General features: G+C 39.5%; 1 protein-coding gene across 3 annotated transcripts; it reads left to right on the top strand.

Annotated features, from left to right (window-relative positions):
* Positions 1–402: 402 nt before the first annotated feature.
* LOC119730395 (tRNA (uracil-5-)-methyltransferase homolog A-like) lies at positions 403–12,573 on the top strand. 3 transcript variants are annotated; one of them, XR_005271369.1, is made up of 5 exons: positions 403–447; positions 10,188–10,276; positions 11,705–11,780; positions 11,953–12,079; positions 12,356–12,571. XR_005271369.1 is itself a non-coding variant. In XM_038203268.1 (5 exons), the coding sequence occupies exons 1-4, from the start codon at positions 6,318–6,320 to the stop codon at positions 11,977–11,979; spliced, it is 264 nt and encodes an 87-aa protein (XP_038059196.1). In that variant the 5' UTR covers positions 6,198–6,317; the 3' UTR covers positions 11,980–12,079; positions 12,356–12,570. The 3 variants fall into 3 exon arrangements, 2 of the variants coding, with proteins under 2 accessions (XP_038059195.1, XP_038059196.1); XM_038203268.1 differs by lacking the exon at positions 403–447 and adding an exon at positions 6,198–6,389 and having other exon boundaries at positions 12,356–12,570; XM_038203267.1 differs by lacking the exons at positions 403–447; positions 11,705–11,780; positions 11,953–12,079 and adding an exon at positions 6,196–6,389 and having other exon boundaries at positions 12,356–12,573.
* The last annotated feature ends 2,784 nt before the right edge of the window (positions 12,574–15,357 follow it).

Below are 15,357 nucleotides of genomic sequence, written 5' to 3' on the forward strand. Positions count from 1 at the left end.
ATATGCACAAAGATTGGTATAACGTATTTGGAATCAGATGCTCCTAATGCATAACTTGCAACTTGTGTTGTCTGTTACTTAGGCTGTGTCTGAAACGGGCTTCTAGAGCTATGGCTACGGCTATTGTTCCCATGTAATTGTAATGGGTGAAGACCCATACAATAGCCATAGACATCTCACTTGCAAGCTCATATTACACTTAAACATACCTAATGCTAAAAAATAGCGATTCAATCTATTTTTTTCTTTGATTAGAGTTTGTTTTTTAATCTGTTCATTTGTCTATCACGTCTTGACCCACAAGATAACCATTCCACCAGCACCTCTGACGTACCGGTGACTGGCGCTGCCATAACGGATCCTTATCACTATCTGACACAACAGCGCTTCACCTCAGAGATCTTCAAGATTGAGATCCAAAACCTCCCAAGACATTTTGGATTTGCGGTGAGTTTTCTCCCTTAACATTGAACCCTCGATAACGATAATCATACTGTTTGCCCTTTTTCAAGAGTTCATATTGCCAACTATGGTTGGGATTGTTCAGGGTCTTTAAAAATAGATTAACCAAATTAAAGGGCCATGGCATGAATTTCACTGAAACATGAAAATAATCATGTGAAGTAGTTGCAAATGAGCTGCATACTTGTTATCGTTTTTAAGCGCACTTTTTGCAATGCCTGTGCACTTTCACAATTGTTTCTTATGTTGCTGTGATGTCAATATAGGTATTTTACACTGTACAGCTTTGGGATTTTCTGTGAAATTTATGAACTAAAAATTCATTGCATTGTGCATGTACACATAGCAGTTTGTACATTGTAGTATCTCACTGACTCTGTGCCATGATCATGCTAAATGAACAAAACAGTCAACTTCAACTAAAACACTTTTATAACTTTTTGTCCTCAAATAGCAGTGGCACTGAAGTTCCAGCTCATGACATCACTGTATTGCTCATGAATATGTTACTTATCAGTATCAAAAATATTTAAAAGCACACATCCTGAGACTGAAAATACAGAGGTGCTAAATTAAAAGTTCAAAATCTTTTTCAAAGGACTTAAAAAAAAAGTACATTTACATTGGAAAAACGTGAGGGGTATCCATATGTGAGTGCCGATACATATACATTGATATATCCTCATATAAGCACATACAACAAAACCTCATTCAAGCAACAATAACAATATGGAATTTGTAATTTCTGAACCACTTGCATACACACATTGAATGAGTTCCAGCTGTTCCCTTTACTGATAGTTGGTTGCAATCTCTCATGTGGGCCTGCATATTTCTGATGTAATGGTACGTAAATGTATTGGCAATCTGCTAAATTAAAACACATTTCAACTCCAGCATATTATGTTGTTAATGTTTCTCGACGTCAAATCTACTTGGCATTCCAATGAAGAAGATGTACAGTAAGGTTTGAAAAAGCCTTAAAACTGCTCTACAGTTTGAACATACAGCCAGTTCAAAAGCACACATGTGCACTTGCATTGCTCTGCCCTACGTCTCGCTCTCAGTTACCAGAGAAAATTCCTCTTGACATCTTTCAAACGATTGACTCCCTTCTGGCTCTGGATGTGCATACTGCTGCCCTTGTGCTGATGGCTCGGTGCCAGTCAGCCCAGAGCATTGTTCCTGAGTACTTGCAAGTGATTGCTGGCTCTCTGCTGGTTCTGGATGTACCCACTGTTCCCCTTGCATGGATGGCTTGCAGTCAGTCAGACTAGAGCATTGTTCCTGATGAGAACTTGCAAGCGATGGGGTCCCTGCTGGTTCTGCATGTACCTCAACATGCACTTGAACATGCTGCTGACTGTGCATAGATGCCTTGCTGCTGCTTTGCCTGGAACATTGTTCTTGACAGCTGTCCAGTGACTGCTGACTCTCTGTGTGTTGTGCATGCCCTTGGCTTGGTGGCTTGCTGCTGCTTGGCCTGGCAGCACGGTGCTCTTGGTCATTTACTGCCTTTGGAATCACACGAAGCTCAATCTGCTTCCCTGGCTGCGATGGTCGGCTGGGATTCCGTCTTGGGCAGCAACGACAGCACAGTTTCAGGAATGAGAAAGCCTCAACTACAGCTTCACGATACTCAGCATTTGTGGCACTGTAGACCAGGGAATTGATTGAGCTATTGACAAGTTGGAAGATTTGTATGCAAATATTCAGAATAAGTACTTTTTCTGCAAGTTTTAGATATTCAACAGCCTGGGAAGGCACACTTATAGAATAAGTCTCTCCCACAATGAGAATAATTGTAGCTGCAATGTTCAATGAGTTCAGAATGAAGAAAACAGCAGTATTGATGATAACCATACGGAGGACCTTTGCCTGCTAGCTTGGGACGGTTTGGTAACAGTGCTGATTGCTGAAGAGAAGCCAAGAGGACTCTGATGGAAACACCCAAGAAGCTAAGAGGAGGAAGGAGGAGGACAGCTGAGCAGTAGAAGAGAGGTGAAGACATTGAGATAGAATGCAGGGTTGGGCTGGATTCGAACCACCATCCATTAAAAATGTACTGCAGTTCTAAACTCGGATATCATGGATATTGGTGCTATTTGGTTTGGGTCAAGTATTTTGTATTGACCCCAAATTTACCCAAACCCACTAGCACCCTGATATTGTGTCTGCCAAATCTCAAAAAGGATAGCAGTTGAACCATTCACTATTACTAAAATTTGTTAAGACTCTGAAATACTGAGCTCAATTTTTTCATCCTTTCCCAATCTGCAGGTTAAACAACACAGTGACTCCACCATGGAACCAGCCGTATGAGGACCAGCTATCCACCAAATAGACCAACACCAGGGAGTTTCTGAGGAATTTATCCAAGATGCTGCAACGGAACATTGGGGAGATGTCTCCCTGGCTGAAGCAACAAAGGTGAGTTGCTCACCAAAGACACGGGATGGTTACGGGCCAGAATGGAAATGTGATCTTCCTTGACAAACTGCTTCCAGACACAGCGGACTAACATGTGCAGTTGCCCCGAAAAACTTGCTAAAGCTCCAGAAAATGTTGCCTATCTTTCTTAAGAATTATTTTAGATTAACAAAATATTTTTATCAAATTTTCTGAAGTATAGTCCACACGCACGCGAAATTCCCAAAGGTTTTTGAAAAAAAGGAAAACACAATAAAGCAACCCCCCCCTAATGAAAAACTAAAATTTTAAACTCACAAGTTACCCAAGTGGGACTGGCACCAGCAACCTTCTGCTTCCTAGTGCAGATGTCTTAACCACTTGATCACCAAGCTTACTGGGGCTGGCTGGCTGGTTCCAATCTCGTCAATCGTTGGAGGAAGGGGGGAGTGGTGGGGGGGGACAAATCCCCCCACCTTTTAAAGTGGGAGGATATCATATCGTTTGCCCCCTCCCCACTTTTTGTAGCCTACATATGATTCTATAGCTCAGAATAGCTGATTCAATTACTCCAAACTCGAAAATGATGTTTAAATTATGATCTTTTGCTCAGAAACATCAATGGTCAAAAATTACCTCAGATTGCACCACAGAGCACCTAGAATCCAAAATCACGGCATGCCCCAGGTAGGGGATTTATTCCGCCTCCTTGCGTGTTTTGTCCAGAGGTACGTGGGGGGGGGGAGGGATTTGCAATGGGATCATCACGTGTTGACAAAAAATGCTGATCATTAAATTCTGTGAACATGACGTTCAAGTAGTTCTGAGAGAAGCAAAGAGCAATCATAGGGGGCACTCTTCAATGGAAATCAAAGCGTTACTTTTCCTTTTTTTTTTAAAGATCAGCTAGAGCACCCTAGCCTCTGGTATTGGTGCTCTAGGCAAAAAGTGCACATTGCCTAGAATGGACATGAAGTGTGCACATGTGAGATGTGCATGTGATGTGCCTGTTATGAACACCGCAACAGAAAGTTTCAGGATTTTTTTAGTTATTCCCCTAATTTCTTGTCATTTAAGATCAGGTCTTCATGAAACTTGGCCCTGGATAAATTGTGCAAACATTTCAGTTTCATGTCTTATTATTTTCATTGACAGATAACACTCTTGGTTTCCGGCTTGGTGCTTAAGAAGGTACACGTACGTATTTCCACTTAAGTTTCCTTTTTGTAAAAGACCTAGATCAGCTTTCATGTTTGATTGGATCGGCTATCGAGGGGCATGGCCTATAAGTAGATGACGCACGAAGGACTTGATTAGTTACCTACCAATCAGAATGCAGCACACAGAAAGATTGACAGATGTACATATTATGCATTGTCCAATCTATCTGTCAGGCTTTAATTATTGAAAAGAAAGAAACAAGCCACAAAAGACTTTAACCCTTGTCATCCCCTTTCCTAACCAATATGTTGGCTTACTTTTGTGGCATGAATATTGAGGGTATATGTTTGTACTTTCAACATTGACCAGCAAGCTCTTGAAATCAATAGGGATTTTTCAACAATTACAACCAAGATTGAGGTTACAAAATTCAGGAAAATCACTGCTTCATTAAATGTTGCTAGTGTACATGCACATTTAATTATCACTGATCTTGCTTTAACAAGCAAATTTGTTTGTCTTATAAAAGGATGTGACTTTTAGAAACATGGTTTGCATCCTGCTGCCGGCCAACAAAACAAAGAATCAAATATTACTGGGTATCAGAAAGACATAAGAGCTCTAACACCGATTTGGTTATAGTACATTGCTGTATTATTTGTGTTTAGAGTGTTAAAGTACACAAGCAAATAGCAGCTTTAATGAACATGTAGAAAGCAGCAATTCCTTGGATACTGTCCAAATTAAGATACATGTATATGTACAATCTTGTCTGATGCTAACTTTACAAAGACATTCATATTTTATAGCATTGATTTTTCAATTGTCCAAATTTTAAGTAAACTTGAGTCCATCTGAAAGAATTGTAAAATATTGCTTTGCATTTAAACATCATACAGACATGGAGCTCATAAATGTAATACAACAGACTTCTGGTGCTACATAGTCAATGTACAATTACAGAGCATGCAAGTCTCACCAGTTCACATTCACTTTTCATGTAAACATCTTGGCACCAAACACTGACTAGTCTAGTCACAGATTTCCGTGTTTGAATTTGCCCAATAGTTGTCTGCGTGATCGATTGAACGGAAGTCAACATTTTTTCAATTTATCATAGTAGACCTAATCAATTGGCAATGTTTTGAATGTGTTGTAAATTGGAATGATTCTTCTCTTTTTCAGAACCCATTCATTGCCCTTGACTGGATAAACCTAGTCAGGACACAAAATAAATGCACACAAATAGGATGTTACACACGTTGTTACATACATGGTGCCATGCTTAATGTAGCGTATTTACATAAAATCTTGCAGGTTTTTTCCGATCAACTTGCATGCTCTATTGACAGAAGTGAGGTACACTTTGCTGACTTTAACTAACGACTACATTTTCTCCAGCTACATGTAGTAGCTATGAAGAAAGCAGATTAAATCCCATACTGTACATACAAAGCCTACAATATGTCTGTGCTCTGCTGAAAAAAAACACATCTTTAATAGATTTTTCTCGCTAAAACCAATTTCAAGAAACTTTGAACGAAGGGTCGGCACTTAATTTGGTATTGAGAATATATGGACTTTTTTCACAAGGAAGCCATTTTGGTCGTGTTCCCTGCATGTGTTCTTTCTAATTGTGAACTGTTGAGTTGGATGGTGCCAGACTATTTGTACATTCTATCGTCACTTTTGTCTTTTTCTTTTAATGTGGCTTAAAACATTAGGGTATGCTTATTTTTTAATCTCAAATTTTAAATTATTCATCACAGCCGACTGGTTTTAATTTGTAATTTATTTTATGTCATTGCTATGATTTCTCTTCGCAAGTTCCAATTTACCTCGCTTTCAATTTAGTATGGCCGACTCGTGAATAAAGCCCATTTTCCACATTGTTCTAAATGTATGCCCAAAGATTGGTATAATGTATTTGGAATCAGATGCTCCTAATGCATAACTTGTCACATTTGTTTGTCTGTTACTTTGGCTGAGTCTGAAACGGGCTTCTAGAGCTATGGCTACGGCTATTGTCAGATTGTTCCCATGTAATTGTAACGGGTGAAGACCTAGACGGTAGCCATAGACATCTCACTTAAAAGCTCATATTAGACTTAAACATAGCTAATGCTAAAAAATAGCAATTCAATCTATTTTTTTCTCTGATTGGAGCTTGTTTTTTTAATCTGTTCATTTGTCTATCACGTCTTGACCCACAAGATAACCATTCCACCAGCACCTCTGACGTACCGGTGACTGGCGCTGCCATAACGGATCTTTATCACTATCTGATGCAACAGCACTTCACCTCAGTGATCTTCAAGATTGAGATCCAAAACCTCCCAAGACATTTTGAATTTGCGGTGAGTTTGCTCTATAAACACTAAACCCTGGGTATTGATAATCATACAGTTTGCACTTTTTCAAGAGTTCGTATTGCCAACCATAGTTGAAATTTTTCAGGGTCTTTTCTATTACATCAACGGGCCATGGAATGAATTTCCCTGAAACATAAAAATAATCATATGAAGTAATGGTAAACAGCTGCATACTTTTTGCAATGCCTGTGCACTTTCACAATTGTTTCTTATGTTGCTGTGATGTCAATATAGGTATTTTACACTGTACAGCTTTGGGATTTTCCGTGTAATTTATGAACAAAAATTTTGCATTGTGCATGCACACATAGCACTTTGTGCATTATGACCCTGTGCTATGATCATGCTAAATATAGTCAACCTCGACCAAAACACTTTTGTAACTTTTTGTCGTCAAACAGCAGTGACACTGAAGTTCCAGCTCATGACATCACTGTATTGCTTATGAATATGGAACTTGGCACTTTCATAAAAATGTTTAAAAGCCTGAAACATCCTCAAACTTATTAAGAGGTGCATGTACCAAAATACAAACCTCAAAATCTGTTGCAAAGACACTTAAAAAAGTATTTTTAAAGTGGAAAATGTCATGGTTTTCCAGTGCCAATACTATTAGTTATCTTGCGAGCGCGAGTGGAACATGGAATAATGTAGTGCGTCTGTATCCCACATTCGGCCTCGTGATATGTGGGACACTGACGCACTACATTTTCCGTGTTCCACGACCGCGAGCGTGATAACGAATTTATCTTCAAGCAAACTTGACGCGCAGTAAAGTTGGAACTAGCTTGCTTTACTCAAAATATTTAGCGGGTCAGCACGTGCAGCTGGAATGTCGCTCGCATCTTGGAATAGCGCAGTACGCAGGGTGCGATATGGACCGTGCAAAACAGCCTCATAGCACACTGTTGTTGCCATGGATCAACCAATCAGAATCGAGGATACAAGTTTGCTCGAAGACAAATGTTTATGTATTTTGTTCACACAGAAAACAAACAAACTTGCTCATTTAGACACACACAAAATCCTCATTCAATTAGCAATGAAGGTAATGCGATTTGTAAATTTTGAACCAGTTGCATACATACATTGAATGAGTTCCAGCTGTTCCCTTCACTGATAGTTGGTTGCAATCTGCTCTGGGCCTGCACATTAATGATGTCATGGTACGTACATTTATTGTCAATCCACTAAAGTAAACGCATTTCAACTCCACCATATTATGCTGTTATTGTTTCTCGATGTCAAATCTATTTGGCTTTCCAATGAAGAAAATGTACAGTACAGGTATGAAAAGGCCTTAAAACTGCTCTACAGTTTGAACATCCTAGAGCAGTTCAAAAGCACACATGTGCTCCCCTCACTTGGACGTCTCACACTCAATTACCAGAGAACTTTGCTCTTGACATCTTTCCAACGATTGACTCCCTTTTGGTTCTGGATGTGCATACTGCTCACCTTGTGCTGATGGCTCGGTGCCAGTCAGCCCAGGACATTGTTCCTGAGTACTTGCAAGTGACTGCTGGCTCTCTGCTGGTTCTAGATGTACCCACTGTTCCCCTTGCATGGATGGCTTGCAGTCAGTCAGACTAGAGCATTGTTCCTGATGAGAACTTGCAAGCGCTGGGGTCCCTGCTGGTTCTGCATGTACCTCAACGTGCACTTGAACATGCTGCTGACTGTGCATGGATGCCTTGCTGCTGCTTTGCCTGGAACATTGTTCTTGACAGCTGTCCTGACTCGCTGTGTGTTGTGCATGCCCTTGGCTTGGTGGCTTGCTGCTGCTTGGCCTGGCAGCATGGTGCTCTTGGTCATTTTCTGCCAATGGAATCACATGAAGCTCAATCTGCTTCCCTGGCTGCAATGGTCGGCTGGTATTCCGTCTTGGGCAGCAACGACAGCACAGTTTCATGAATGAGAAAGCCTCGACTACAGCTGCACGATACTCAGCATTTGTGGCACTGTAGACCAGGGAATTGATGGAGCTGTTGATAAGGTGCATGATCATTGTGCACATAAGCACTATATTTATTTTTTTTCCAAGTTTTAGATATTCAACAGCCTGGGAAGGCACATTTGTAGAATAAGTCCCTGCCACAATGATAATAATTGAAGCTGCAATGTTTAATGACTTCAGAATGAAGAAAGCAGCAGTATTGATGATAACCATACAGAGAACCTTTCCTGATTGTTTGGGACGGTTTGGGAACAGGGCTGATTGTTTTCGTACTTTCACTACTATGTAGATGTACAAAGCAATAGTTGCTATTAAACAGACAAGGTTGATAATGGAAAAGGTCCAAAAGAGGATGTCATTGAAGACGTACTGTGTTATTGGTAAGAATATCAGAATCACGCCAACAATAATTGTTGGCACCCAGAGTCCTGCTGATATCTTTGCTGCCCGAGATTTAGAGGCTTTTTCCTTGAATGTCAGAGGATTGCGCACTGCAGAGAATCTCTCAGCTGCTATGGTAACCACAAAGAAGTTAGAAGCAGCTAGGAACGTGTCTCGTAAAGCTTGGGATGCATTTTGGACAAAGACGCTGTACTCTTTATGTGAAAGCAATGCAAATATAAATTGAGTCATAAGAAGGAGCAAGTCAGCCACAGCCAGATTGGATAAGTAGATGTTGATGATTGTACGCATGGACTTCACTCGAATGACTGTGAATAGAAAGACAAAGTTGATGAGGAGGCCGATTGGTGCAACGATTTTAGTACTCAACCATGATATTTGTATACTTCTGTCTTGACTCTTAACAAAGTTCTCAAGATGCTTTTGTACTTCAGTTGATGGAGTGGAGCTGTTTTGGTAGCCATCACCCATAGTTCGTGTACAGTGTAACAACTATTTGCAACATTCCATACGGATGCAGTAAATGGTACATGTAGTCTGTCCCATTTCAAGATGACTCCAGTTTTATACTAACCGAGAATATAAGACATTGAGCAATGTGAAATCGAAACTAAAAGCTTCTTCATATTTTCTCCCAGCTTTGCCTTTCATCTTTAAGTTATTCAAGGATAATTTTGTCTAGTATTTTGACAGCAGTGTAACCAAAACACTCAACACTGTTTCACTATTGACATTGTCATGAAATTTGCCAATTTTTGTTTCTGCTCGTAATTATTAATTAATTTTTTTTTTGGGGGGGGGGGGGGGTGTTTTCCTCAAGATAGTGCAACGCTGTTCTTTAAACCCAACCACCCTCTAATCCACCGAAAAAATCCCAGCCCCTGGTATTGTACAAACTTACATTTTGTATTTTGATCATGATGATGGATTCCAATGTTAATTGATGTACATGTATGTACATGTACAACAGATATGCTATCAGTTCAGTGTGTTTTGGAGAATTCATGAAGCTTCATTGGAGTTGAGAGCTTGAACATTTTGATTTTCACTGTAAACTCTCTCAGTGTTCTGTTGAAACCAATTAATTGTAATACCCGGTACATGTACATGTTTATAGAGTTTATAATTGATTATGTCATGGTATCTTGGCCCTAAATATCATGGACAACCAGGTGTTGAATTTGGTCAAATGTGAGAGGGTTAGACCTCAAGGAATAAACACAGTACAAGGTGCACATCTCAATGTCCCCAACATTTAGTAGTATTTGTTTTTGTTTACTTATTAAATTTCAAAGGTCTGGATCAGAGGCTAGACTAGTCAGTGTTTGGTACCAAGATTTTCCCATAAAAAGGAACCATGAACTGGTAAGACTTGCATGCTGAATAGGCAATTCAATTATATTTATTAATATATTTTCTTACAGCAACTGAAGAAGATGTTGACTGGTCTGCAACTGGAACCCAAGAAAGTCAAGGCAGTCAACAAGGCAACCTATGCTTTTGTGACATTCAGGTAAAGAATGCAAACTCTGTGTTGATATTCACTACCAAGGTGAGTTGTTGCTTGTCAAATCAAGTGGGCATCTACATCCAGTCGAGTGTCAGTTGTTGCTTGAGTGTGCATATTTCAAATCAGATGGTCTGATTTTGTGACATTTTGGCTCTGGATCTAAAGTTTGTTCAGTGATGGGCAATCCCAGTATTATGAAATGCTGGTATGGTCGAGCCCTGGAGCTGTTAAGAGTTCAGTGAGTACACCTGAATGTTTTTCCAAATCGTATGCATCCATCATCTAGTAATGGTCAAGGAGATTTCACACTGGGAGTTTTAGGATCATTTCTCTGAATCATTGATATCATGGTTAACTGGCTCTGTGACAGACATATTATATCCCTTTTATAACGCTGGAATTGCTCATATGTGTGTGTAATTCTTTTCTTTCCTACAAGTTAGGGAACTGTGTTCTGTTATAATCCATGCATAGCTTCCTCTATTCATGATAAAAAAATTGAAAACTGGTTTTTCGAAAAGCTCTCACCCCCTGCAAATAGAAAATCTCTTAATTTTGCTTTTGTTTATTGATGAACATAACAAGGAGAGTACCATTAGTTTACTACACAGAGTTGGAATTTGGAGCGTTTAGGAAACTTGCCAGCCTAAATAACCAGCAAGATAGGGATGAATATTTGAGACATAAAAGACAAACTGGCGCCAGAAAATTCTAGTCAGGAGTGAGTGAGATGGGAGCTTCTTAAAGAGTGAAAGTTGAGTGTGCTGATGTAATGAAACACAAATAAGAGCACAGGGAAACTTGATACAAGATTTAGTTTTGATGTTTGGATAATCAGGAAAGAAATTTAAAATACAGATATAAATAGTCACTACATCAACAAAGATTTGAAACCATGGAATTCCCACCGTACTTGCTTAAAATTGAAAGTATACTTAGACTTCTGCTATCAAATGTTAAACTAAGAAAGTTCCCGTGAACTTTTCTTTTTGTTCTTGGCACAGACTGATGATCCGCTTTGCTAGCAGACTGGCTCCCGGTCCGTACATTATCGATACTGATAGTGGGGTAGATAGTGGAACCAGCCTAACCCGCGACAATGGAATTATTATCTGGCAGCTAATAATTTGAAATAATAAAGTTATAATTCAATAACTAAACATGGGCCATTTGTTTCGGTTAATGTCTCACTCAAAAGTGAATAAGTTTTGTGTATTAATAGAAAAATAGCAATTTCAAAAAGAAAACTATTTTTCGGGATGTAACCTGCAGCTTTAAGTACACCCCCACCCCTCCCCCGACACAAACATTCAAATTTACAAATACAAATGTAGTGATCTCCTTTTCTGTTACATTCAGTCGTTTGTGATGGATTGATTGGTAGGAATCAAAGTGATTACTGACTGTCTGTATTTATTTTTTATCACTCAGCTGCCAAGAAGATAAGGAGGAGGCATTGAAAGTACTCAACGGACACAAATGGAAAGGACAAGTGCTGAAAGCCAAGGTATTCACAAAGTCAATTGTGGTTTTTACTATTGGCACTTGCTTCTGTTGGCACTTGTCATTGGATTTAAGTGAATAAGAACCCCTCAGCATTGGCTACCAGTGCAAGGGGTCTAGTGGCTGCTATTGCTGTGGTTACAGGTTCACATTCTCACAATGACTCTTTTCTCTAGCTTTCCAAGCCAGTTGAGGACCTGTAATCGAAGAGCCTTATTCTAAGAGAAGTCAAGAGGAATCTGATGGAAACACCCAAGAAGCTAAGAGGAGGAAGGAGGAGGACAGCTTACCAGTAGAAGAGAGGTGAAGACATTGAGATAGAATGCAGGGTTGGGCTGGATTCGAACCAACATCCATTAGAAATGTACTGCAGTTCTAAACTCGGATATCATGGATATTGGTGCTATTTGGTTTGGGTCAAGTATTTTGTATTGACCCCAAATTTACCCAAACCTACTAGCACCTTGATATTGTGTCTGCCATATCTCAAAAAGGCTAATAGCAGTTGAAGCATTCACTATTACTCAAACAAGACTCTGAAATACTGAGTGCAATTTTTCATCCTTTCCCAATCTGCAGGTTAAACAACACAGTGACTCCGCTATGGAACCAGCCGTATGAGGACCAGCTATCCACCAAACAGACCAACACCAGGAAGTTTCTGAGGAATTTATCCAAGATGCTGCAACGGAACATTGGGGAGATGTCTCCCTGGCTGAAGCAACAAAGGTGAGCTACTCACCAAAGACACGGGATGGTTGTGGGCCAGAATGGAAATGTGATCTTCCTTAACAAACTGCTTCCAGACACAGCCGACTAACATGTGCAGTTGCCCCGAAAAAGTTGTTAAAGCTCCAGAAAATGTTGCCTATCTTTCTTAAGAATTATGTTACCCAAGTGGGACTTGCACTGCAACCTCCTGCTTCCTAGTGCAGATGTCTTAACCACTTGACCACCAGGCTTGCTAGGGTTGGCTGGCTGGTTCCAATCTCGTCAATCATTGGAGGAAGGGGGGAGTGGTGGGGGGGGGGACAAATCCCCCCACCTTTTAAAGTGGGGGGATATCATATCGTTTGCCCCCTCCCCACTTTTTGTAGCCTACATATGATTCTATAGCTCAGAATAGCTGATTCAATTGCTCCAAACTCGTAAATGATGTTTAAATTATGAGCTTTTGCTCAGAAACATAAATGGTCAGAAATTGCCTCAGATCGCACCACAGGGCACCTAGAATCCAAAATCACGGCATGCCCCAGGTGGGGGATTTATTCCGCCTCCTTGCGTGTTTTGACCAGAGGTACTTTGGGGGGGGGGGGATTTGCAATGGGATCATCACGTGTTGACAAAAAATGCTGATCATTAAATTCTGTGAACATGTCGTTGAAGTAGTTCTCAGAGAAGCAAAGAGCAATCATAGGGGGCACTCTTCAATGGAAATCAAAGCGTTACTTTCTGTTTTGTTCCTTTTTTTTTTTAAAGATCAGCTAGAGCACCCTAGCCTCTGGTATTGGTGCTCTAGGCAAAAAGTGCACATTGCCTAGAATGGACATGAAGTGTGCACACACGTAGATGTGCATGTGATGTGCCATTCATGAACACCGCAACAGAAAGTTTCAGGAATTTTCTTAGTTATTCCCCTAATTTCTTGTCATTTAAGATCAGGTCTTCATAAAACTTCGCCCTGGATATATTGTGCAAACATTTCAGTTTCATGTCTTATTATTTTCATTGACAGATAACACTGTTGGTTTCCGGCTCGGTGCTTACGAAGTTACATGTATGTATTTCCACTTAAGTTTCCTTTTTGTAAAAGACCTAGATCAGCTTTCATGTTTGATTGGATGGGCTGTCGAGGGGCGTGGCCTATTAGTAGCTACTGCTGATCAGCTCCAACCAATCAGAACGTAGCACACAGATAGATAGACAGATGTACATATTGTGCATTGTCTAATATGTCTGTCAGGATTTAATTATTGTTAAGAAAGAAACAAGCCTCAAAAGACTTTAAACCGTGTCATCCCCTTTCCTAACCAATGTTGGCTTACTTTTGTGGCATGAATATTGAGGGTATATATTTGTACTTTCAACATTGACCAGCAAGCTCTTTTACTCAATAGGGATTTTTCAACAATTACAACCAAGATTGAGGTTACAAAATTCAGGAAAATCACTGCTTCATTAAATGTTGCTAATGTACATGCACATTTAATTTATCACTTATACTTTTACAAGCAAATTTGTTTGTCCTATAAAAGGATGTGACTTTTAGAAACATGGTTTGCATCCTGCTGCCGGCCAACAAAACCAACAATCAAATATTATCAGGTATCAGAAAGACATACAAGCTCAAACACCGATCTGGTGATAGTACATTGCTGTATTATTTGTGTTTAGAGCATTAAATAGCAGCTTTAATGAAGATGTAGAAAGCAGCAATTCTTTGGATACTGTCCAAATTAAGATACATATACAACCTTGTCTGATGCTAACTTTACAAATCCATTTATATTTTATAGCATTGACTTTTCAATTATCCAAATTGTAACTGCCCTTGAGTCCATCTAAAAGAAATATTAGAATATTGCTTTGCATTTTAACATCATACAGACATGGAGCTCATAATGTAATACAACAGACTAGTGGTGCTACACAGATTATGTACAATTATAGAGCATGCAAGTCTCGCCAGTTCACATTCACTTTTCATGTGAACATCTTGGTACCAAACACTGACTAGTCTAGTCACAGACTTCCATGTTTGTATTTACCCACTTGTTATCTGCGTGATCGATTGAACGAAAGTTGAGATCAACATTTTTCTTTTTATCATAGTCATCAATTTGTAGTATGCTTAATCTGTTGTAAATTGTAATGTGTTCTTGTTTTTTTCCAGAACACATTAATTGCCCTTGACTGGATAAACCTAGTCAGGACACAAATAGGACGTTACACACGCCGTAGCTCCTATAACACATAGTGCCATGCTCAGATGTACCGTATTCACGTACAATGAGGTTTTTGAGATAAACTTGCACGCTCTATAGACAGAAGTGGAATGCAAATTGCTGATTTTATCAACTACATTTTGTCCAGCTAGTAGCTGTGAAATCACCTTTGATACACCAGACTTAAATCTAAAACTTACCATGGTCTCATATTATACATTTTATGTCTGTGCTCTGTTGAAAAAAATCATCTATTCAATAGGTTTCTCCTCACTAAAACATTTTTCAAGAAAGTTCGAAAGAAAATTCTGCACTGTATTTGGTCTTCAGAAAATATTTCCATGTTGTGCTACATGTATGAACAAAGATTGGAATTGGAATCAGATGCTCTGAATGCATAGCTTACAACTTGTTTTGTCTGATACTTAGGCTGTGTCTGAAACGGGCTTCTAGAGCTATGGCTACGGCTATTGTCAGATTGTTCCCATGTAATTGGAATGGGTGAAGACCTAGACAATAGCCATAGACATCTCACTTAAAAGCTCATATTAGACTTAAACATACCTAATGCTAAAAAAATAGCAACTCAATCTATTTTTTCTCTGATTGGAGTTTGTTTTTTAATCTGTTCATTTG

Source organism: Patiria miniata, unplaced genomic scaffold (genome assembly GCF_015706575.1).
Source record: "Patiria miniata isolate m_02_andy unplaced genomic scaffold, ASM1570657v1 HiC_scaffold_22, whole genome shotgun sequence".
Taxonomy (NCBI): Eukaryota; Metazoa; Echinodermata; class Asteroidea; order Valvatida; family Asterinidae; genus Patiria; species Patiria miniata.

What these genes read in the sequence shown, in the direction of transcription:
- LOC119730395 (XM_038203267.1), top strand. Translation starts at nt 6,318, where the DNA reads ATGCAACAGCACTTCACCTCAGTGATCTTCAAGATTGAGATCCAAAAC. An exon ending in CAAGACATTTTGAATTTGCG is followed by an intron (nt 6,390 to 10,187) that starts GTGAGTTTGCTC and finishes ATTTTCTTACAG; the next exon opens with CAACTGAAGAAGATGTTGAC. An exon ending in TATGCTTTTGTGACATTCAG is followed by an intron (nt 10,277 to 12,355) that starts GTAAAGAATGCA and finishes CCCAATCTGCAG; the next exon opens with GTTAAACAACACAGTGACTC.